Source organism: Fomitopsis serialis (assembly GCF_022376445.1).
Source record: "Fomitopsis serialis strain Sig1Antser10 chromosome Unknown B0H18scaffold_89, whole genome shotgun sequence".
In the NCBI taxonomy this organism is placed as follows: Eukaryota; Fungi; Basidiomycota; class Agaricomycetes; order Polyporales; family Fomitopsidaceae; genus Fomitopsis; species Fomitopsis serialis.
In genome coordinates, this window is record NW_025955049.1 from 17,749 (window position 1) to 40,995 (window position 23,247).

General features: G+C 54.8%; 8 protein-coding genes across 8 annotated transcripts; 5 read left to right on the top strand and 3 right to left on the bottom strand.

Annotated features, from left to right (window-relative positions):
* Window positions 1-2,202: 2,202 nt before the first annotated feature.
* B0H18DRAFT_882796 (uncharacterized protein) lies at window positions 2,203-3,894 on the bottom strand (the record flags this gene model as incomplete). Its single annotated transcript, XM_048040930.1, has 3 exons — window positions 2,203-2,603; window positions 2,670-2,973; window positions 3,145-3,894. The coding sequence occupies 3 exons, from the start codon at window positions 3,892-3,894 to the stop codon at window positions 2,203-2,205; spliced, it is 1,455 nt and encodes a 484-aa protein (XP_047888912.1).
* A 363-nt stretch (window positions 3,895-4,257) lies between these two features.
* B0H18DRAFT_824378 (uncharacterized protein) lies at window positions 4,258-5,215 on the bottom strand (the record flags this gene model as incomplete). The annotated part of the gene is made up of 4 exons (XM_048039333.1): window positions 4,258-4,356; window positions 4,407-4,689; window positions 4,777-4,864; window positions 5,155-5,215. Coding segments are annotated over 4 exons (531 nt in total), but the record flags the coding sequence as incomplete, so codon positions are not given.
* Window positions 5,216-6,232: 1,017 nt separating this feature from the next.
* B0H18DRAFT_957917 (uncharacterized protein) lies at window positions 6,233-8,503 on the top strand (the record flags this gene model as incomplete). Its single annotated transcript, XM_048042639.1, has 7 exons — window positions 6,233-6,380; window positions 6,676-6,799; window positions 6,832-6,949; window positions 7,007-7,086; window positions 7,168-7,471; window positions 7,525-7,911; window positions 7,967-8,503. 7 exons carry the CDS (start codon window positions 6,233-6,235, stop codon window positions 8,501-8,503), a joined length of 1,698 nt encoding a protein of 565 aa, XP_047888914.1.
* Window positions 8,504-9,124: 621 nt separating this feature from the next.
* B0H18DRAFT_1123031 (uncharacterized protein) lies at window positions 9,125-12,906 on the top strand (the record flags this gene model as incomplete). Its single annotated transcript, XM_048034625.1, has 14 exons — window positions 9,125-9,158; window positions 9,215-9,271; window positions 9,320-9,767; window positions 9,822-9,958; window positions 10,020-10,133; window positions 10,191-10,377; window positions 10,434-10,785; window positions 10,841-10,914; window positions 10,975-11,182; window positions 11,246-11,425; window positions 12,423-12,499; window positions 12,556-12,594; window positions 12,641-12,737; window positions 12,781-12,906. 14 exons carry the CDS (start codon window positions 9,125-9,127, stop codon window positions 12,904-12,906), a joined length of 2,130 nt encoding a protein of 709 aa, XP_047888915.1.
* Window positions 12,907-14,130: 1,224 nt separating this feature from the next.
* Window positions 14,131-17,138, top strand: B0H18DRAFT_1123032 (uncharacterized protein; the record flags this gene model as incomplete). Its single annotated transcript, XM_048034626.1, has 13 exons — window positions 14,131-14,347; window positions 14,406-14,609; window positions 14,673-14,756; window positions 14,810-14,976; window positions 15,032-15,322; window positions 15,380-15,434; window positions 15,506-15,786; window positions 15,842-16,081; window positions 16,155-16,316; window positions 16,376-16,446; window positions 16,497-16,589; window positions 16,637-17,043; window positions 17,095-17,138. 13 exons carry the CDS (start codon window positions 14,131-14,133, stop codon window positions 17,136-17,138), a joined length of 2,316 nt encoding a protein of 771 aa, XP_047888916.1.
* A 1,798-nt stretch (window positions 17,139-18,936) lies between these two features.
* B0H18DRAFT_1214190 (uncharacterized protein) lies at window positions 18,937-19,700 on the bottom strand. Its single transcript, XM_048036564.1, has 2 exons — window positions 19,471-19,700; window positions 18,937-19,390 (listed from the first exon to the last, which is right to left on the bottom strand). Exon 2 carries the CDS (start codon window positions 19,301-19,303, stop codon window positions 19,043-19,045), a length of 261 nt encoding a protein of 86 aa, XP_047888917.1. The 5' UTR covers window positions 19,304-19,390; window positions 19,471-19,700; the 3' UTR covers window positions 18,937-19,042.
* Window positions 19,359-20,438, top strand: B0H18DRAFT_667852 (uncharacterized protein). The gene has a single exon (XM_048039054.1). It carries the CDS (start codon window positions 19,501-19,503, stop codon window positions 20,233-20,235), a length of 735 nt encoding a protein of 244 aa, XP_047888918.1. The 5' UTR covers window positions 19,359-19,500; the 3' UTR covers window positions 20,236-20,438.
* Window positions 20,439-22,070: 1,632 nt separating this feature from the next.
* On the top strand, window positions 22,071-23,173 carry B0H18DRAFT_882775 (uncharacterized protein; the record flags this gene model as incomplete). Its single annotated transcript, XM_048040927.1, has 2 exons — window positions 22,071-22,331; window positions 22,838-23,173. Coding segments are annotated over 2 exons (597 nt in total), but the record flags the coding sequence as incomplete, so codon positions are not given.
* Window positions 23,174-23,247: the final 74 nt, after the last annotated feature.

Consider the following 23,247-nt stretch of genomic DNA (forward strand, 5'->3'; position numbering starts at 1 on the left):
GCTCGGTATTGCCTCTTTCGGCAATACCGTCACGAGTCGGTGACACCGCGCAGTACTACGGTGCAGTAAGTACTAGTCGTGGGTGTACCCGCTACCCGCGTCCAACCTTAGTATTCAGTCGTCGGGGTTGCGTTAAGGGCCAAGGTGCGTAGTAAAGGTGCGTAGACTTGAGGGTCACGCGGTCCTGGGTTCGCTGACGACGGGTGACCTGCTGTAGAGCGTCCGTGCGGGAGCCGTTCACCCGATATGTGCGTCCGGAGTCGCGGCTGACGATGATCGTTGGGAGTGAAAGGGACGGTGGCATCGCACGAGCGATCGACGCACGCGAACTCGTCCGAGTGCTGTAGGTCTTGAGTAGTCAGTACACGTTGCCGTAGTTGGGGGGTAGAGTTGTCAGAGGATCAGCGCACCTGTCATGTCATGACCGTTCATATAAGGGGCCGTCGCACCGTCTTCCAGATGTCAGTTAGCGAGTGCACGCACGGTCCCAGAAGCTGTCGTCAGACCGAAGGCCAGGTCAGGTGTTCGATTGGAGCGACCACTGGCGGGGGTCGCAACGTAGACGGTCCGAACGCCGGGATGTCATCGACATCCGCTTCGGTGAGGCCAGCAGCCTGGAGGATCTGCAGAGCGATGTCGTCGAGCCCATTCGTCTTCGCCGTGAGATAAGCAAGAGTATCTGTGAAAACGTTCAGCGGGTGATCAAGAGTCTGACAAGAGAACGCACGAGCACGAAGGCCGATGTCTCGCAACACAACGATGAGCCCCAAAATGTCGCCCGAATACAGCGCGTTGTGGAACCGAGACATGGGGTCACCCCTTGAATCAGCGATCTTCTGCATCTGCAGCAGTTTGTCAGTGCTTCCCTTAGTGAGTATGTGAAGGGCAGACGTTCTTCGTCTGCTGGAAGGCCTTCGCGCAATGCAATCTACGAGCGATGGTCAGATCGCTGATGCACTATAGTAACGTATGTGCATACCTCCAGGAAACCCTTCTGTTGTAGGTGCGCGATGACACTTTTACGAGTAGGTTAGACGTGCGAATGACGTGCAACATCTGCTCATGATTGTTTCGCAACAGAGCCAGTTTAGATCGGTATTCAGTCGCGTCGATGGTGATAGTCCTGGGGCGTGCAGATCGATCAAGGCAGTGGACGGTCTTTCCCTTCAATGACGCGCACTGAGTAGACAGGGTTGTCGAGCGTGCAGATGACGCCGCGGTCCCTGCAATATGGTCAAATGAAGGCGACCGTCGTGACATAAAGCAGCGTTACGCACCCCTGCGCAAGGCAGTACTTGATGTGGTTCAACGTCGAGTAGATGAACACGCCGGAGTCGTCCCAAGCACCAGACTTGATGCGAATCGTTTTGTGAATGAGGGTGCGCTCCGAAAAGTTCTTCGCGACGGTGATCGCTGTGGAATGCTCATCAACGGGACATCAGAGCGTTATGTGCCAGATACGTACTATGCTTGCTGAGGAGGGCGACCAATGTACCGTCCGGCCTCCATACAACGTACTTGACCGGCGGAGTAGTGATCTCCACACGCTTCTTCTGCTATTGGATATCGTAAAGTAGGATTGACGTTGTCGAGCTGAGGATGAGGCTCGCGGTGCCACCGTAGAAGAACTCGTTCGTCTGGGTTCACCCGACTGGACGGGCTACAAGTCAACCGCCGAGTGAGAAAGAATACATCTGAGAGCACAGGTGAGTAGATGGGAAAGTAGACTGCCGACCAAGATTGTAGAGAGGTGGTTGAATGCGGACAGGCGGGAAGGGAGACCTGAGCGAGTGGGCGGGGTGCAAGCGGGCGGCCGAGTGGGCGGTCGGACGACTGGACGTGCGACAAGTCGACGGCTGGGAGAGAAAGAAAGAAGCCGAAAGCACTAGTGAGCTCACGAAAAGGAAGGCTACCGAGCAAGGTCGTAGTGGGACGGTAGAAGGCGAGCAGGCGAGAAGGCAGGTGAGCGAGGTAGGAGAGGTGGTGTGGAGTTGTTGACGAGGACCGAAGTGCGAGGCGCCCATTCCGGAGGATGCCGAGTGAAGTTGGCGATCGCACGGTTGAGTGAAGCAATAAAATACGATTTGAAGAGCGATGAAGTTCCGTTGAAGTATCGTTGAGGATGACATGAATACTTGACAGAGTTCCAAATAGTAGAGATCAAACATTGTTCAGTTCGTACTAAAGTTCTATGTAAGTATTCTACCACAGTGTCTGATACGCATACTTAGATGCCCAGTTATTAAGCCAAAACTTAGTAGCTTTATCTAGTACAGTATGCGTGTCCCAGTCATCAGGTACTACTAAGTTATCGGTGCGTGTAGACCCAGGGGGACGTGGAACAAGTTGACAGGATTGTCGGATAATTGACAATGGAATAACCTCACCGACGGGGTTGCCATTCGCACGAAGGGGCGGTTTATGAACCGGGTACATCATGTGTATCGGATCGGCTTGTGTAGGTAGATTGGAGTACCATTCTACGTATGCTAGAGCCCCTTGGCTAGCCCAATTGGGCGGCGCTTGCAGAGGTCGGAGGGTACGGGGATCTCTGATGTTTTGAGGAAGTTTGAATATAACTTTGACACGTCCAATACGTGTGCCTGTGGACGAATAGGACATGAGTAAGAAGCTATGACTCAGACGTGAATAGAAACAAATCTACTCACCTTGCATGCCAGTAGCTTCCGCGTCCTCCCCCTGCAGCACAACCACGGTATCGAAACGTGCGGCTTGTCCAGCTTTGGCGGGCTTCGCCTTCACGGCGTCGGTTTCTTGGGTGTCATCGGTCAAGGATTCGGGGGTAAACTTGAAGCCGTGGAATACGTCAAGACGTTGGAACGGCATGTGGTCGACAGCTGTTTTAAGCAGTGAGGAAGTGAGAGGTCGACCGTCCTTGAGCTTGTAGATGTATTGTGCGACTGCATCAACGAAGCCTGGGGCGTGGTGTTTGTCGACAATGGATGAGAGAGCCTGGAGGGGTGCAGTGGGGTGCTTGGGTAGGTTAATTCGACCGTTCTTGAAGATCCGAGAGCCTGGTATTTTCTCTGGCTCCTGGTCTTCTGCGTCACTGACATCGATGTCATCCCCTGGCTCGAGACCGGTATTCCTGAGCCATCGGCGTATGGTAGAGCTGAGCACGACCATCTTCTCCTGTCGTGCCAGCCAACGAACCATCTGCGGACGCGCGTTGCGATGGTTCGATGCTCGCCAGCCGTTCTTCGCATAGTCGATGTGGAGGCGTTCAAACGCCTCCGTGTTGTAGTTGTCGGTAGTGCCTAAGAGTCGGATAGCGTCAACGTAATGAAGTAATGAGTGGAATTTAGGAATATTCAGATGGTCGCGCACTCCGAGATCTACGAGGATTTGTTTGTTGCGATGGAAAACCTTGAGTGCGTCCTCCATGTATTGGAGCGTAGTGTCGTCGTGAGTGGTGTATTGCGCTATGTAGATGAAGTCCAAAATCGACCTGAAGGCCAGGATGGCCTTCTTCGGTATCTTGCCGACCAGGCAGGCAAGCAGAATGCGCGCCATGTGCTTACGCTCGGTCCCGGAGACCTGGGATAGGGAGGAAATCCCGTTCTTGAAGTGGCGGGTACCGAACGCAGGCGGAAGGCAGCGGATGCGCCTGTCGAGCTCGTGCTCGTCGACAAGTTGAGTGCACCATTCGACGATGTGCTTAAAAACACCCTGGTACAATTGATGTAGTACGTCAGGGGTTATGCACGAATGGATGTCGGTGTACGGAAGATCGCGCCAGAACGGGCGCACGACGTAGCCTGAAACGTTGAGGTCTTGACACGCTCGAGTGTACGCGTTCGAGCTCGTCTTGCCTTGGGTCTTCTGGTTGGCGAGTCGGAGTACGTCTAGCGTCCAGAGGGAGGTTCTGGGCATCCCAGGTTGCGCGGACTCAAGGAGGTCCTCAGGTACCTGGCACTTGGGGCAAGTCCCAGATTTGGCGCAGGTGACCAGGCACTGCTCTGGATAATCCGCGACATACGCGGCAAGGACGGGATGCACTCGACGAACCTCTCCGTCGCCTGAGGTTACGTCGATGCCTTCCTTACCCGCCTTGACTAGCGGCTCCAGGATTGCGCCAACGGACGCATGGAACAGTTGTTGTACGAGGGCGCGTTGCTTGCGCTGCGTGATGCCGTCCGAGCTGACTTTGTCCACCGACAGATAACCTATGAGTATGCAGGCGTGCTCTGAGGGCTTGCGCCTCAGAGCCCGAGGTATATTACCTAGCGTCATGTATACAGGGTACGCCGCCTTGTTGCCAGAGAACTGAGTTAACTGGGTTTTGTCCGTAGCTATGATTACCGGCGCAACAGCCGCGCCTACCGGTAAGAGACTCTGTACTGCAATCAGAAAAATCGATCTTCTACGGTCGTGTAAGTACTCACCTGGACGGCGTGCCACCAACGACCGGTCCACATTTCATTGTACAGTCGGTGCTTCCTTGACGCGTCTGAAAACAATCGGCGCGGTCGATACACGATTCGATCGGCGTGCTCCGGGTTGCCTAGTAATGTACGTATCGCCTGGATGATATCGCGGAACTGTAGTAGGTGTTTTTCATTAGGACGATCCTTGAATGAGAGCAGGCGTTCTGTCCACTCCGCTCTCTCAGGCAGAGAGTCCACGTGCTGGAGGAGAGCCCGGCTGTTGTGGTACGAGAGACCCAGTCTCTCTTGAAACTGAGGTGTGTCAGCAGATATTACTAACAGAGCACGAGTACTCACCCCTGGTATCTGCAATACTCTGTCAATGGACCCCTGCGTTAGTCCTTCCTGGATTGCCCAAGATGCGAAGCGCCAGTCCATCTCGGACTCAAACGGCTCCCAAGGGATATTGGTGGGATCTGTGGTACCCCCGCCATCTGGGTGTTCTTCAGCGCGACCATTTTCTGCGTCCTCAACATGATTCGAACGAGCTACTCTACGGTGAGAAGTACTCGTTATCGGTCAAAACATTACTCACCTTTAGGCCTTGTTTCCCTGCCCTCTAGCCATTTGCGCCGCACCTCTGGGTCGACGTGAGTAACTGTACCCGCGTCTTGGTCTTCGTCTACCACTCGCTCGTCCTCATCGTCATCAAGCGACAGCGCGGTTCGTCTGGAAGTCAAAGCTCGTGCCGCCTGAGTCGATGGACCGGGATCGCCGCCGCCTGCACTGTTGTCGCCGCGATCTCGTTCGCCGCCTCCGCCTCCACCATCTTGCCCTGACCCTCCAGGATCACCCTGCGGCCGAGAAGGAGCGCAGACCTGAATATAGTCGTAGAGTGAAGAAAGTTCCGCTGCTTCATCGCTGTCATCTTCTCCAAGGTATGCATCGTCTGGCTCGTCGTTCTGGGAACCGGAACGATTAGGTAGGGTGAACAGTTCCGTGTTTCTACATGCACCGGTTACATTATATGACCAAAGGTGCGATAAAATTTGATTGGCTTACCGTGCGTCCTCGATTGTTACACCGTCGCTTGGCTCTTCTTGATCGTGGTCGACATTGAATATTTCTTTCAGTTTCCCTTTCTTGTACCAGGAGCATTTCCTGCTCGTGCTCTGGTGTGCGGCGAGGCCCTGTGTCGTTTCGAAGGGCTGGTTACAGGCGCCGCAGGTGTCATTGAGGAGGTCCTCAAAGGTGCGCTTCCGCTTTGGTCTGACCATAACTAACCCAGAAATTCACTGCAGACTTCAGAAGCGATGATACAGAGACACAAAACTGCAGCTAGGACTAGGGGAAGAGACTCGAGACGATGCAGAGCCTGAGGCTTAAAACCATGCTAAAAAATTCAGACGTCCCTTCACCTGTCATGTCACTGCTTTAGCGCTTCAGCGTTAGTTCAGCGCGTTACCCCGCATCTTTCTCCTTCAGCCTTCATGTAGGTTACGAGCACCAGCAAGTATACGTTCGCTTTTCACTTTCCTACATGAGACCATGCTGATAATGGTTCCTGTGTTGTTATAGGTCATTCGTCTGCGTGTTCGCGTGTTCATCTGCGTGTTCGTCCAAAAAACGCGACGACAACTGTTGCGATCTTACATTGACACGCGTTGCTACCGTAAGTACGTACTTTGACAGTTCGTCTCTCAAGCTCAGTAGGGATTTCAAACCCTCTTCGCCAAGTTGGCGTGGACGCACGGTAAGCACATTTTTGATGTTCTGGTCTCTTGAGTACTGTACTTCAAAACCGCTCGCCAACCTGTGGCGTAAGCCGCTGTAAGCCGTGCGCAATGGCGCTTCGCACGGCACACGGCACGCGCCACAGGGCACCGCGGATCGAAACCCGAGCCGCCCCGATTAGATTCAAATGCCGGCAGTGCCAGAGCGAGCTTGGGTTGATCATGAGGATGAGTCGTGAGACAAGGAACCCTGTTAACTGTGAGCCTGTGAGTGAGCAATCGAGGTGAGCTCGTGTTCGTTCAATGAGAACATGGCCAATACTAAACGGATGTTTTGTCGGAGGCTGAGCGGAAGCGTTTAATCTAGGCCATGTCACTTGACAACGCAGGCTCCGTTTGAGTCAGCAAGGGCGACTGAGTTCTTGAGGGTCTCAGCCCTCTGAGGAACTGACTTGCCGTTAACCACGTTCACCAACATGTCAACCACCTCTATCGTTCGGTCTCGGACTCACTCATCTCACTCTTCGCGCTCACCCACCCCCCTACCTTCTCAGTCTTATACCCACTCGTCTCACTCTTCGCGCTCACCTACTCCCCGACCTCTTGGCATAATAACGTTCGACCATACCAGAAGGGAAGCGCCTGTCACAGTTCAGGATACGAACACCGTGCAATCAGGTGAGCTGTCCAAAGTGCTGTCCTTAACGCAGAGGGAACGTCGGCTTATGCAGTTTAACTACTAAAGGAACGGAGGACGATTACCCGGACGTCGTGCGGAAGGCTTTCGGAGATCGCTACTCTGAGCTTCCGTACGTGACAGGGGAAATAGTGAGTATTAGCACGTTATTGTATCTCGTTTATTGTCACTCATTACGTCGCATGCAGAAGACAGCAGATTTTACGTCGCAGGAGTGGGAAGAATTGCGCAACTGGCTAGGGTCTAACGACACACTCAATCGCTTCAAGTAGGTCTATTTCCAGATGAGACAGACGGATGCGGATGATTACTGAATACAAGAAACGAGGTTTGACTATGATCAAGACAGGCAGGAGTTGACTACCATGGCGCCATCTCCCATACACGATCGTATCATAGCGCTGCTGAGGACGATGAATGGAGAGAGGTGGGCCGAGTCCTTCAGACCGCCGAAGTGGATCCGACGAGCCTTGGACATCGACATCGGCCAGGCGGAGTATGCCTCTGTGCGTGGCAAGAAAGGAAACAAGATAGTGGGCGATATGGTCGAGGCGATCTCAGTGGGCGATGTTCTCGTAGTTACTGACGTTAATGAGACCGCGAAATCTCAGCCTGTCTACACGACTGACAGCGAGGAAGGGGCATTGCCTAAAGTAAGTACGAATAGTTGATAGCAATTTCGCTGGTCACTCAAATGTACGTACAGATTGTGGACATAGCGGACGTCCTGATGGGGAACACAAAAGTGGATGGCGCAGGCGTGCCCTCATGTGGGCTCATTGCCCTGTCCTGCTTCAACATTGAAGAGCTCCAGCCCGGTAAGAGCGCAAAGGCGAAATGGTCTTCGCCAGAGACGAAGGAATACACAGTCAACGCCATCACCTACGACGAACACACCTACAAAAAGATGTTGCGCGAGAATCCGGACTTGATCAGCGGAGCTGGTCCGTTCATTGCAGAGCACAAGGCTACGTTCTTCGGCGCGGTTCGAGTCTGGTGGATATACGTTCCAGTGGAGGAACTCGATACGCTCAGGTTGGGAGTGCGACTACAGTGGAAAATGGAGGAGTGGGTGGCTAGAGGGTTGGCCATCGTAAGTCTTTATCCAGTAGCTGATAGACGTTCACTGACAGCGCCGCACCGCCTAGCCGATCCTCGAGTATTATGACGACAACATGAAGCCATTGGTCGAGAAATTCCTGCGTAAAGTTCGCAACGGCTACGAGAAGCGATTGGCAACGCTAGCCAAGCTTCTGTCTCGCCGTGAACACAAGCAAACGCTCCTGGACGCTCTCAAGCTCGTGGAAGACGATAACGTGCGGGAGGCTCAGGCTGAAGAAATGTTGACGTATATTCGCAAGTTGCTCCATCCCAGCGATGAGGCCCTGTGCTATGACGAAGACGTGCATCGCATCATTCGCAGCATCAGGGAAGGTGCGCGAGGGACCGCCGTCGACCGCCTTCGCAATGTCTCCTTGCTCAAGGGCCAGGCTGCGGTTGCGCTGCAGGGCAGCGCGAACAGTCAGTTCATTGCGGCGGTGGAGTCTGAGGAAGACAAGAACGATATAGAGGAGGAGTTCTTCGTCCTTAGCAAACAGGCTCTCAAACGCAAGCGTGACAGCACGTCTGACGGTGAGGGCGAGCAGGCGAAGGATAGACTCAAAGAGCGGCCCAGCTCGAGTTAGCTGGACACGATGTCCTAGTCCTCGTCATCCCCATCACGTCACCGTCATCGCCCTCCCCTTGTCCGAGTCACCGCCATCGCCGTCATCGTCGTCGTCACCTCAACGTCACCGTCCTCTCAACGACACCGTCTCCCGTGTCGCCGTCTCCCGTCGCCGTCTCCCGTCACCATCGCCGTCTCCCGTCGCCACCATCTCGCCGTCTCCCGTCACCGTCGCGTTCGCGTTCGCAATGTAAAGTGCTATCGATTGCTGTTGTAGTTTGCTAGTTGTGCTATACATCCTACGTTCTATGTTCAATATATATGTGTGGGTTGGACTGCAAGCCCTAACCCAAATTGTAGCGCTGGCCGCATTCACAATCAACGACTTGATCGAATCGAATGCGACGCTCTCTCTGGTCCTCTCACGTCTTCTCACATTCGAGTTTTCCACGAAATGAGGCTAAGTCTACAGGAGATGAAGGAGCTCAGTGAGCTCCTGTCCTCAATCCAGGGGACTTTGAGTCCTAACATGACGTCTCTGCTGGCACGTCTGTCATTGGACGTTGCAACAACGGCCTGCGAAATGGCCTGTGAAACGGCCTGCGAAACGGCCTGCGATACTCACCAGGACGCCGAAGACATGGCACATGCCAGTGGTACTGAAGTGGCCGTAGGTAAGCCTGTCTTGTTTCTACATGTCATGCTAGTAAATGACATGCTGCACGTCTAGTCGAAGAAGCTGGTAACATTACGCATACGACCTCAAGCAGTACAGTAACGGTACAAGGTAAACGTATTGATTGATTGTGAGTCCATCGTACTCACAAAGTCTCAGAGCCTGCACGCCGCGCGATAGGTCCAAGGCGACCGTCTAGGTCCCGTCGTAAAATCCCTGTAGCACCGTACAACCCTGCGTCTAGGCCTGCTGGTAGCAATCAACAGCAGCCAGCACACTTCCCACTGCCGCCCTGCCCCAGGAGTGGCATCCAGTGGATCGCCAGCGACATGCAGCCCCGAGCAGCCTGGGAGATGTCGTCTAAACCCCATGAAGCTGCTAACACGTCCGTCGTCAATTTCCTGTCGACTCTCACTGCATACGACCAGAAGGATGATATCGCCGGCTGCGCGGACTCACTCTTTGCGCCTCACCAAGCTTCGTACGGCGACAAGAGTGAGACGTTGTCTCAGCTAGTAAAACGTTGCAAGGCGATGGAGAGCAAACGCGGTGTATTTGACTTCCATTTCATGGTCGCCCTCATGAGGGTGAGCTTCGAGTGCGCAAGGTAAATCTAAAATTATAACTTGACAACGACAGGCTGACACGTTTGTGTGTCTAGTTTGTCCGGATGGGCCGACGTCAACATCTCAGCTTTATGGCGCGACCACCTTGCGAGCGAGGCCAAACCGCCCAGCATCCGAACGTTACAATACTGGTATTCCAGAGGTACTAAGTTGGCAAGGCTTGCATCAGGAGGTGAGATACCTGTGTCGTGTGCGCTAGACAGTACTAGATTGATGGTGAAACTGCATTAAAGGAACCGTTTACATGCTTGTGTGGATGGCATACACCAACTTACGTGTGCCGTTCATTGAGGCGAATGGCAATCTGGCATCAGACCTCGCCAACATATTGCGATGCCCAGATGCTGGTGAGTCCAAGTCTGCTCGCATCATGCTGCGTGCACTAAACACTCAACTGGATCTAGAGAGCCCAGTGGGACGACAAGTCCTGCAGACTGTCATTCCCACTGTGGCGTTTCTATCCGACCAGTCCCCTATACGACTGGGCGACCTATTCACAGTAGATACACTCACCGCACTGGGCGTCTCGGCTGACAGCCTATGCGGCGACCTCAATATCTCTGACAGGTTCTTCAGTGCTCTTCCTTCAAAGTAAGTGACTAACAGACCCGGCGATTGGTTAATGGCGCTGACTATCTCCCACACAGCTCTTTTACTGCCGTCCCACGCAACCCAGAAGCTTGGGCTCATTTTGGTTGTAGCCAGAGAGAAGAACCCCTTTCCCCTCTCACACCGCTGTCACAATTGTCACCACTACTCGAAATCGATCGCTTCCCTTGTTCGCCTGAACGCTCAGTGTCCGCTTCCACTATTCGCGACGACGCTGGATTCGCTACAACTGCAACGATTATCGCATCAAAGTACGATGCAGACCTAACGCACAACCGACAGTTCAAACCTCCTAGGCATAGAGAGAAGAACGCACGATGGACTGAGCTTCAACGGTCCGTGGCAATGGAAGCCATGGAACCTTCAAGCCTAGATGAGCTGCGATCACTGGTAAGTTGCAGTCCATGTACTCGTAATCACAGCTAACGCAATCACCAATTGATAGCTACAGACACAGTATGTGGACGGCATGCGCCCAACCAGCAAGGGATACGTCAGGCTCAAACGAGATCTATTTGAGTAAGACAGAACAATGCGAACTGTTCTTTGACTCTGAAGATCTGATGTCCGTATCGACAGGGACGTACTCGCTATACAGTCTGTACAGTCAGGCGTTATCGCAAATATCTGCAAATCAATGCCGCAGAGCCTGCGAGACGGTCTGACGGATCGTCTCGCAGCGTGCCTTGAGCCTGATGCCCTGAAGGCAATAGACACAGCTCAGGTTGGCGGTGACCATGTCTTCCAGGTCATGCATTTCTCTTGGTACAATCGCCACTGTACCACTGTACGTTCATGTTCTCAACTGATTGAGTGTTGCTCCCTACTAACGAATCATGCACCTTTGTAGGGAAAAGACGCTCCAGTGAACGTGCCGCCTATGACCATGAAGAGGACTGGCGGTCTCAAGACTAACTATCATCAGTTCATTCCATACCCGTCCAAGGACATGACGCAGTCTACAAATGCATCAATTTACCAGTCCGTGAAGAATATCTTAGGACCTGTGTTTGACTGGCTCGACGCGAAGGTAAAGCAATCTCATTATTCGTACCTACCAATACAATATTGAAACGCAAAGGCATCCTCAGCTTAAAGATATGCTGCCAGGAGTATACGAACGACTCGATGCATATGCTCGCATACTGCCTGGAAACAACACTGCAGTGTCCGCACCATTCCTCGGCCTGGTCATCAATCTTAACGTCGTGACGGCGGCCCACCGAGATAGCAAGGACGACAGTTTTTGCCTCGTCCTCGCAATCGGTGATTTTGAAGGGGGTGAGCTTGTTTTGTATGAACCGGGTTTGGTCATCCCTCTCTGCAACGGCGACTTCGTCATATTTCCTTCGTGCACCTTAACGCATTTCAATCTACACTACAAGGGTCGGCGAGCATCCATTGTTTTGCACACGGACAAGGAAATGACAAAGTGGCTAGAGCAGCGCAATGGATGGTCGAGTAACAATAATCTCATTTGATGTACCTACCCCTACGTACGCGTAGCCTACATATCTGGCTCCCTTGTGTTAAGCACTTACAGTGACGGTGACACTGCGCCGCCCGCTCTGGTATGACGTAATCTCATTGCAGCGACGGCGGTTATCGTCGTCTTCCTGTCCCTCTCTCTCATGCTCTTACCACCACCATCACCTAGTGTTCGATCGCCCGCTGCTCGTCTACTGCACGCCTGCCGCCGCCTCTACGATCTGCATACAAGATGCATCCATGCCGTTCAAATCTCACTGGCACCTCGCAGTGCGTGTTGGCTCGTCCGAGATCGGGCCTGAGCCGCTCTCAACCGACCATGCGATGGACGTGGATGCGAGCCTGACTGAAAGCACAGACACAGACCCCGCCTCGAGGCTAACTGACATGGCTGCAGTGTCGTGTCCGGGAGGCAGCATACACGTAGTATCTGCATAACCTACCCCATTGGTCGCCCGTCTTGGCGTGTGGCATTCGCGACGACCACGACATCACACTACCGCCTGCGGCGATCACTCCCCGCCGATCTGAACGCGCAGGTCGAGCAGCAGTTCACGTTCCGCGCGGTGTTCGTCGGGTGCGTGTTGAGGCTGAGCGTGGTCATCTCGGAGAGCAAGTACGTGGGGGCTTCCTGGTTGATGAGCGTGGACTGACCTATTGCCGTGTCTCCAGTGTGTATCTGGGCCTCAAGACGGGCTGGACGCGCCGAACGTTCGGCGCGTCCATGTTCGGGTCCGTCTGACCTGACATAACCGAGTTCGCAACATGCGACACCTGAAGTCATCAAAGCTCTTCGCACGCCCTCAGCCTCTCTTCGCAAGACGGCGTTGTCGCCGCATCGCAAGGCGAACAAGGTGGGTGGGCCAGTACGAGCTTGATTGTGAACTGACTCAGCAGGAGCCGGACGCCTCAAAGCCCGAGGAACGCACGCCGGTGCGCAGGGTGCGAGCGATCGCGGTGCGCAGGGTGCGAGCGACAGGCGGACGCGATATGCGGGCGGCGGGCGCGGTGCGCAGGGCGTGAGCGGGCGCGGTGCGCAGGGTGCGAGCGACAGGCGAGCGACAGGCGGACGCGATATGCGGGCGGCGGGCGCGGTGCGCAGGGCGTGAGCGGGCGCGGTGCGCAGGGCGTGAGCGACAACCCTCAGCCTCTCTTCGCAAGACGGCGTTGTCGCCGCATCGCAAGGCGAACAAGGTGGGTGGGCCAGTATGAGCTTGATTGTGAACTGACTCAGCAGGAGCCGGACGCCTCAAAGCCCGAGGAACGCACGCCGGTGCGCAGGGTGCGAGCGATCGCGGTGCGCAGGGTGCGAGCGACAGGCGGACGCGATATGCGGGCGGCGGGCGCGGTGCGCAGGGCGTGAGCGATCGCGGTGCGCAGGGCGCGAGCGACAGGCGAGCGACAGGCGGACGCGATATGCGGGCGGCGGGCGCGGTGCGCAGGGCGTGAGCGGGCGCGGTGCGCAGGGCGTGAGCGACAACCCTCAGCCTCTCTTCGCAAGACGGCGTTGTCGCCGCATCGCAAGGCGAACAAGGTGGGTGGGCCAGTATGAGCTTGATTGTGAACTGACTCAGCAGGAGCCGGACGCCTCAAAGCCCGAGGAACGCACGCCGGTGCGCAGGGTGCGAGCGACAGGCGAGCGACAGGCGGACGCGATATGCGGGCGGCGGGCGCGGTGCGCAGGGCGTGAGCGATCGCGGTGCGCAGGGTGCGAGCGACAGGCGGACGCGATATGCGGGCGGCGGGCGCGGTGCGCAGGGCGTGAGCGATCGCGGTGCGCAGGGTGCGAGCGATCGCGGTGCGCAGGGCGTGAGCGATCGCGGTGCGCAGGGTGCGAGCGATCGCGGTGCGCAGGGTGCGAGCGACAGGCGGACGCGATATGCGGGCGGCGGGCGCGGTGCGCAGGGCGTGAGCGACATGCGGATGGACACTCGACAAATGTATTATTACTCTGGCAGCTAGTGCAATACAGTCGCATCTAACATTATGCCGGAATCTGCTCCCAGGTGCATACGAGTCAGCAGGTACGATTTTCACTGGGCCTTACTACTGCTTCACTACGCTCAGGATGTTCTGTAAAATAATATGAGCGCTTTACCAGCGAATAGCGCTCGGCCTCTGTGAACTTCTCCGTGCATCGATCGTTGAACTTCACACCGTCTCGGCACAGGCTATCAGAGGTGCGTATTTTCTTTCCTCTTACCACAATCTATACTCTCACTCTCTTCGCCTTTTTCGAGTCCAGTCATGACCAAGCGCGTCACTCGGTCGATCGCAACCGAACAAGGCTCCGGCACGCGATCAACCAGGTCAACGAAGGCTTCTGCAGCCGCAGGCGGCTCGAAGAAAAGCACCAAGCCTGCGAAGGTTAAGCCGAACGAAGGAGCCGCTAAGAAGAAGGCGCAGGAGATGGAGAAGGAGAAGGAGAAGGAGAAGGAGAAGGAGAAGGAGAAACTAACAGCGAGTGAGTGCTGGCAGTTGCGCGACAATATTTATCTGGGATGGTTGATGCTGCGTGGTAGACATACGCAAGAGAGCTTCTAAGTTGATGGCGGAAGAGGAGTCCTCGGCGGACGAAGAACCAAAACCCAAGAAGAAGAAGAAGAAGCAGCAAGTCGTTCAAGATGACGAGCAGGACATGGACGCGCAGGATAAGACAGCTGAAGACAACCCAGAGGACGTTGAGATGGAGGATGTTGCTGCTGAGCAGCGTAAGGCGTCTCGGCGTACGTGGTTGGTTCATTATCCCTCATAGACACTGCTGAATCAGTCGTCGTGATTGTACGAAGCCAAACCGAAGCCAGCGTACGGCAAATTTGCCAAGACCGGGACCGCATTGGAGCCCGCCGAGCAGGACCTCGCACAAATGTTGAGTAAGTGCTATCGCACATATACCAATTACGGCTAGGCTTCAAAATTTATGTAGGTGGAGGAAGACGTCAAATTAAGCAGAATGTTGTGAGTGGTAGCAAGGGAGGGGAGCTGAAGAAGAAGACGACACAGCTCAAGTCTACCACTGGCGCGTCTGCCGGCGCCAGCGGCAACTCTAGACAGGGAGCTGGCAAACTGAAAGCTACGCCGGCGAGTGCCAAAGTAAGTCTAATCATCGCAGAATCCGATATCGCTCACTTCTGTTGAGAACCGACAGGACAAGGGCAAGGCTAGAGCAAGTCGCAAGGATGACACGCCAGTCGAGGAAGAGGTCGAGGAAGAAACCGAGGAAGCGGTCGAGGAAGAGGTCGAGGAAGAGGTCGAGGAAGAGGTCGAGGAAGAGGCCGTCGAAGAGGCCAAGGGAGAGGACAGTGACTCCGAGGATGAGGAAGACGATGGGGCTGAGGGTGGGGGTGCACACAGTGGGTCTGAAGATGCGGAGGATGAAGATGCGGAGGATGAAGATGCGGATGCGGAAGTCGAGAACTCGGATGAGGGTGATGTAATAGTGAGTGCCGCCATACAATTGACTAAACATCATCAACATGCCATTCACAACGTACAGGTACTGTCTGATACCAAGACCCGACGCAAGCGTGCTCCCGCCAAAGCGACTGGCGGTGAACGCGAGAGCAGCAGTCGTGTCAAGGTCGCGGACTTGCCCCCGACGTCAAGTCTCTGGTGTCGACAGCGCAGAACAGTCTGCGGCTGTACGTCGCCCTCAAATCCGCCTGGACGAAAGAGAATTCCGTCACGTCCAAGCGGCTCCATCGCCGCGACAAAGTGATCGAAGCGTGCCTCCGCGAGGCATATTTGGGACGCGGCAAGAATCGCAAAACAAACGCTACCTTGAAGAAGGCGTTTCAGTCGCTGCAGGTCCGAGAGATAACAGCTACAGAAGAGAAGGAGGTTCAGGAGCAGAGGGAGGCTAACGAAGAGAGGGAAGAGATGCAGGGGAAGGTATACACGGTGGTGAGTATTGTTGACTTAATTCCTTGAGAAGGTAGGACACTTCATTTCATTACAGGTCTGGACGTGCTCCTCGCAAACGAGGAACGAGCTCAAAAAGAAGGCCAAGCAAGTGATCGAGCAGGTCTTCAAGCTCGGCAGCCTCACCGTAGCCCAACGATCGGAGGCCGCTGTCTGGCTTCTGGAGACGCATCCCACGGCGGTAAGCGACGGCACTCGCACTCGTAACATCGCAAACTTTGTTTTCGGAGGCATCGAATTACACTTCGACCGCAAGAAGAAGAATCTCGATCGAGAGGTATGTGCTTAGCACAGGTGTACGGAATATAGAACACCACTTAGAACTCACGTTGGTCTCACGTCGGTCCTAGCGCACCAAGGTCGAGCAGATGGAGCCGTTCCGCAACGAATGCATCCCCGAACTCATCTACCAGTACTATGGCTTGGCCGGACGCGCAGACGCTAGTATCAATGCAGCGCTGGAGGATTTCAGCCAGGTCCCGCTAAATCTCATCGCCGTCTGTTGCAACGCAGTAAGCATTGGTTTCTTTACAACGTATTTACTCACTACTCTCGTAAACGTATTACCTAGATAGAAGCAGCGTTGATGGAGGTGACGTCGCATCAGCCCATCGCATTCTCCAACAAGCACTTCGCCGCAAAGTGAGTTTAATTGGTTTCAACTAACAGAAAGTGAATATTAATGATTGTAGGTGGGATGGCATTATGGCCATCCTAGAGACTCTGGAAGCCAAAGCTTCGGAGTACCTTGAGGAGACACAAGAGGTAATTTGGGAGCACGTCAGGTATTTTACAGATATTGGCACACTTTCTGATTACTGATTGCATACAGCACTCGGCTCAACGCTGGCCCCAATGCATTCGAGGCGTCTGTGGATGACGATGAGCAGTCGGGTGGGTTCATCCCCCTGCTCCAGTTGCGCGCGTCCAAGCCTCGAAGCAGCAAGTCGAGCACAGCGAAGAAGGCGAGCAAATCAATGCCGCGAAAGACCGCAGGCAAGCCATCCAGCTCTTCGAAGGCCATACGTACCCCTCCTAGCCCATCCAAGAGTGCGAAACAGCCGCCCAGCACGTCGAGGAAGCCGACGTCAACGACCAACAATGCCAGCGACGACGGAGCAGCGGGCGCCGCTGATGGCGAAGGCGATGGCGATGGCGACGGCGATGGCGATGGCGACGGCGATGGCGACGGCGATGGCGATGGAGCTGAGATAGACGAGCTGCAGGAGCCTGGGGAAGGTGAGTGCAACTTAGCATCTATAAAAATCTCTCGGCATTGACATTGTGCAGAACCTGCTGTCGCTGCCAGTCCCTCGAACGGTGGAGATGCCTGAGTACTACGAGTCACTGCTAACGCCTCTGCTAACGCCTCCTTCGCCCTCGCCCTCACTCCTTGCTCTCCTTTTCGCTCTTGCCATTCGCTTTTTTCGCTCTCGCCATTCGCTTTTTTAGCTCTAGCCATTCCCCATCCCATGCCATCGACGTCTCCATCACTCCTGTCCCTCACTCGTACGTATATAGCTGTGGCTACATCAAGCGCCAGTCACTGTAGCTGATCGTCTGTTCGTATCGTTGCATGTACCAGTACCGTTTGTTATGCTGTATATGTACTGAACACAGTTTGAACGCCTACAAATACCATGCAAGCTTCAGTGCGACGAAGTAAGCTGAAGCTGCAATAAATAAGCAAGCTACCTACTGTAGTGCCAAAGCATACTGACACATCATTGACACTTCATGTTACTTAAGTGCAACTAAGCACGCATTTGTTGCACAAGCGTGGATACCTCTGTACAATGCTTTTTATTACATCATGCTCCATATATCGGTTTATGAGTACTTTTTTCGCCTGTTTATAAAACAGACTTGTGTATTTTGAGCTTCATTAACTTAAGCAATCTTAACGTCTTAAAGCTGCAGAATATGTCAGAAAAAGACAAACATGTTTTTCCTGATGTGCTTCCTATCCCGGGTCATCTGGCGGCGAATCAACCCTTGGTGTCGATCCGTTGCACGGTGCCGTGCAGGATGTTTGCGCTACAGACTTGGTTACTATCTACGAGGTCAGGATCTCTGTCGTGCCGCAATGTTTATGCACTTATCCTTGATGTTGGTAGCGCCTGGACAACCTGAAATGTCGGATGTCATGTCTTCAGGCCGATATGTACGAGGTAGTCAGCATCTTGGCTGATATCAAGGCGCAACTGTCCGAGTGCGGGCTCCGCGGTTAGGTCAGTGTAGGGCTGCTTGAATGGAGTGGATTTGTGTGCGGGGTAGGAACGGTGGAATACGAGGTGACTGGCATGCGCGTAAAGTATACGTAGACGGTACAAATGACATCTACGTGTGGCGGTGTCATGACCGAAACAATCTTTGGGATGCCCGAGTCTTCTTGCTGGCCATATTTATAACAATATCCTCCGACGTCAATACTCGACGTGTGTCTAGTACTAGTCGAATGCCTACAGAGTACTCAGTGGCGTAACCTTTTGCGAACTTGAAGCTTAAGCGCGCCGCTGTCGTAGTCATCAGCAAAACAGCGACTTCGTCTGAACATGCCTGAGACGTCTGACATCAGTCGAATCAGGCACCTCAGACAGTTCAGACCCCAGGTCTGAAAAGGGTAGATTCAATTCTGACTTCAGACGCAGTGTCTGATGTCAGCTCACCTTTCAGACACTTTCAGACACGATTCAGACCACCCATCAGACTCATCGGACCTCACGAACCCAATATATTTGTAGGTCCCTACACGTACTCTTACATACATGTACATGCTGCATTTGCACGCAGATCATTCGTCCTGTGTGTTCGCAGTCGGCGTATGTCCGCGCCCCGGCCGCAGACTTGTCCCCGTCGACTCGCCCGCCATCGTGCACTTGTCTCGCCCGTCCTATCACCATGTGTACCGTCGGTTCGTCGGTCGCGTTTGCGTGCTCGGCATTTGCCCTGCACGCTCGTGGTCGTCGTGCGTCGTCGCCTGCTTGTGTGCCCGCCAGCCAGTCAGGCCGCTCAACCGCTGGTCTGCTCACCCACTCACCTGCCCACTCGCCCGCTCGTTTTCTCGTCAGTTCACCCGCTCGGTGGTTCCTCACGCACTCACCCGCTCGCACTTCCGCCCGCCCGTCCGTTCATCCGCCCGCTCGCTCGCCCTCACGCCCGCCCGCTCGCACATCCTCCTCGTCCCTACGTCTGTGATAGCGTTCGTCGGCCGCGTCCACGCGCAGGGCATTGGCCCCTAAGTCCTCCCTTCGCGCACGCGCCCGCCGCCCATTTCTCTGCCACGTCCCGAGTCGGTGTGCCTGGTTGTATGACCGCCGTCGTGAAGGAGACTAGGCGCATAGGGGAGGGAGATGCGGGCACGCGCTCCTCGTTGGTGCGGCTTGTCCTCGCCCATCGGTCCCGACAGTGAATCTGACCCGCTCGGGCTCGCATGGCTGTGGTTGATACTCGTTCCTGTGTGCCCTGCGCTAATCAGTCGCGGATGCAGCGGGAGCATCGTCGGGAGCGCGGGTGCGTCTGACGGCGGGTAGCTCTGCACCTCAGTCTGATGTGCCGCTGCCGCAGGCGAATGCGTCGGTAATCGCTGGCGGAAGGGGATCAACAAGTCGTGAGAGCACTGGTGGAGAGGGGCGTCCGCCAGAGCCGGACTGAGACAAGACACACCTGATATTTCCATTTTTAAGCGCGCTGCCGATGCTCTCGACACAGCTGCACTTCATGTCGATGCTGCGATCGTCGGGTTCGGTGCTGAGTGGACGTTTCGTGCCCGATATTGGAGGTGACGCGCGAGACAGCATTACGGCTGGCGATTGCGGCACATCATCATCGGCGAATGACCTGGCCCAGGACGTGAACCGCCTAGACCGATCCGCCCACCAGGAAGAGGACCGAAGCTGCGCGGGTCAGCTGGTCAGCGATACAGCGCGGCTCGAATCCAACGGTAGACTCATGGGAGCCTCCCCAACACCGTCGTCGTCGTCCATGTCGAGAGCCTTGCGGGCGGTTGCGGCGCGCTGCCCGTCGACGATGGCGGCACCGAACGACTCGCGCTCCCCGAGCCTGTCGAGCTGGGGTACGGGCTGCCCTTCAGCTGCCCGTTGTAGTCAGCGCCATGCCCCGATTCTCCTACTTACTTGGTTCCTCCTTCACGCGCTTCGCAGGTGCGTATCGCTTATGCTCTTTCTCCAGTGTCTCGCCCGCCGCGGTTCCCGTTCGAGCTCTGAGAGTCCTTGTCCTTCGTGCCATTCCGGCGACGGCGGTCCTTCGGCTCGGGCTTCCTGGCAGGCGTTGGCTGCTGCAGTATACGCAGGCTCTCCGACGTATGTCTATAGCCAATTCAAGTTGACAGAGAGGATGGGTGGCTGCACCGAACAACGGGGTTGGCAGGAAAGTCGCGAGTCGCAACCGTTGACATGGACGAGTGGGTGACGTGGCGCGCCTGTTTAGGGCAGGCGCCCGCGGTACTTGTTCCTCACCGAGCCTCCTTCCCTCCCGTCTGAGCGCTAAGTTAGCGCTCACCCGTACACACAGTATCCTGAGTCGATACCACAACCACAGTGCTCGTGTTACTATGCAGTATTCGTGTAGTATGTACTTAGGTTTATTAGGATATAATGTAGACTACTTACTTACTAGTAGTCAAAACTTCGGTCAGTCTATTTCGTCAGAGCCTGTGACAGTAGTATACAGTGATACTAGCTTGTATGTAGTACTAGTAGCTTCAAACCTACGGTCTGTCGCGACTGACACGACTGACGCGACTGAGGAGACTGACGGGCTCTGAGCGAGTGAGCCAAGAACGACCCGAGGTCGCGCGGAGCATAAGCGCCCAATCACGTCAGCCATGACAGCGATCTCAGACTCCGGATCAGGCCCTTCATTAACCTCAGGCGCCGTCAGACAGTGCGCCGTTTTGCTGATGACTATTCCCCACCAACCTTCTTGCAGACGGCCGCCTTACTACGTACCATGCGGCGACTCATACACATTCGTCAACAATGTCGACGAAAATGGCTCTTGCGGAGGAACGCGTCCCTACGCCTTGCATTTCACCAGGCAGGGATGTATGCCATAGCCTCCATCCTCCTCCTCCTTCCGCCGACGTCTCTCCTGGTTGCAGCCACTCTTCTCAACGTCCCCATAACTCCGGTTGTCGTTTGGTTGGCCGACATGCTGTTATTGATTTTCCTTGGCTACAGTAAGTATGTCGACGCAGGCTCCAGTCCGCGCAACGAGCTGACGCCCGCTCCAGAAGCTCTTCAACCCGACGCACTGCCTTGCCACTCCGAACCAAATGGCTCTCCGTTCACAATTTTCGTGGCTGGAGTTGCGCAGAAGCCGGTACAGACAGGTGAGGAGGTCAGACATTCGTCCAATCCTGTTAATGACGACCCACTAGTCGTTCGGGCCGACTGCACTATACGAGACGTCCTTCGCCAACTTAGACGACAACATACGGTCGCAAATCTGCGCCGTATCAGATGCGCTGTACACTATGACCCATTCAAATCTTCAGCTCTACGTCTACACGACCGCCTCTGCGATATAGGTGCAGGACCTCTGTCCACCCTGCACATCCGCTTTCATGTCTTGGGCGGAACCAAGGATAAAGGAAAGGCTCGGTGTAGGTTCATCTGATTAAACCGGTGATGAAGCATTGGCTGAATGTATATAGTTGATGCGGTGGATGATGAGGAAAGCGGCGAGCAAGGTCCATCGTGGTTGCAGTCGCAGCACCGCAGAAAAAGACGTGAGTGATCTGAGTTGTCTCGTGGTAGTTATATATTGATTAGATGCAAGGCCCGCCGCCTGGCGAACGGTCACAACAACGGAGAGCGAAGGAGTCCGCCTTGAATGCCCTTCTCGGCGAATTAGATTCTGAGGAGGCGGAGCTGCAAGCACTCCCTAGCCGTCCAGAGTACCCCGTGAACGCAGGAGCCAAGATGTACCCTATGGACGATGATGCAGCTGAACTATCGAAGAGTACATCGCCAACATCGGACTTTCCTAAGGCCGTACCCGCCTCAGAGATCCCATTGCCGCACTCGTCAGCCTTCTCCCCAGCCTCGTCGCCTGCGACCGCAGCCTCCCAAGCAGAGCCGCACAGAGCCCGAAAAGCGAGATTGCATGCCGACCTCGCACATCTTCACGATTTGGTATCTCATCGTTGCCTCGCATTCACTAGCGTCGGGCCGCTAGTCTTCCATCACGATCCAAAAACAGCAGGCGTATATCAAGCCCGGAGAGACGACCAAGTTGTCCAGATGAATCACGGCCCTCATGCGTTGGTGCCGAGACATCGACTCAACGCAACATTCTTAGACCACGAAGAATGGTTGGTTTCTATGGCACACGATCTACTAGCTATGCCCATCTGCGAGGATGTCGAGCTTCGCGATGCCCATCAGGAACTACTCGAATACGTGCATCGGGAAATGGACGTCCTGGAGCGGGTAAAGATGGATCAATGGAACAAGCAAAGGGATGTCTCGGCCATGCGACCCGACCCTGCACGTCGCAACACTGTCGATGCCGGTGTGTTTCGCCCTGGTTTTACGATGTTGGAATGTGAGCTAACCTATGGCCAGATGACTACTACTCCAAGCCGTATGAGGACATGGCTCCTATTGTACTGGGGTATAACCTTGTGGCGCTTTCTATGGTGCTATTGCATCACTTGCCTCGTCGAGGGTGTAAAGCGTTGCTTGCCGGACTTCGCATGGTGATGAGGCTTACCCTCATGTTCGCCAGACGAGGAGCACTGGAACCCGCTGATCGCTTGCTACTGGATAGTCTCTCGCGAGACGAGCGCACGATTATGAGCCAATTCGGCCTCGACCCGGTGACTATACCGTATGCATGTTGTCCGCGATGTAATGCGTTGTATCCGGTCCGCGATTGTCCCCGGGAGTGCTCCTCAAAAGATACCCTGGACAGCCAAGTCTGCGGATCTGCACTGTGGCGGAGCCGGACTATCAACGGGAAGACGTACTCGTTTCCAGAGAAGACATACCTCCATCAAAGCATGAAGCACTGGATGGCTCGATTTCTATCACGTCCAGACATAGAGCCAATGCTTGACTCTAGGAGGGAGCAGACTGTATCGCAGCTCCCAGACGTTCAGTCAGACGTGTGGGATGCCCCCATGTTCCACGAGTTCAAGGATGCAGCAGGCGGAGCGTTCATCAAGGGCCCAAAAGAGGAGGGAAGATACCTATTCAGTCTCTCAGTTGACGGCTTCAATCCGTTTCAGGCGAAGGAGGCTAAGCAAAGTGTCACAGTCACCGGCATCTATATGGTCTGTCTTAACCTTCCACCGCATATCCGTTACTTGCCGGAGAATACATACCTTGTCGGCATCATTCCTGGACCCGGGAAACCGGCACTCGAGCAAATCAATCACTTTTTGAAGCCATTAGTGGACGAATTGGTGGATTTCTG

Excerpts from the sequence above, each read along its gene's own strand:
- B0H18DRAFT_1214190 (XM_048036564.1), bottom strand. The coding sequence starts at position 19,303 with ATGCTCCCGCTGCATCCGCGACTGATTAGCGCAGGGCACACAGGAACG.
- B0H18DRAFT_667852 (XM_048039054.1), top strand. The coding sequence starts at position 19,501 with ATGCTCTCGACACAGCTGCACTTCATGTCGATGCTGCGATCGTCGGGT.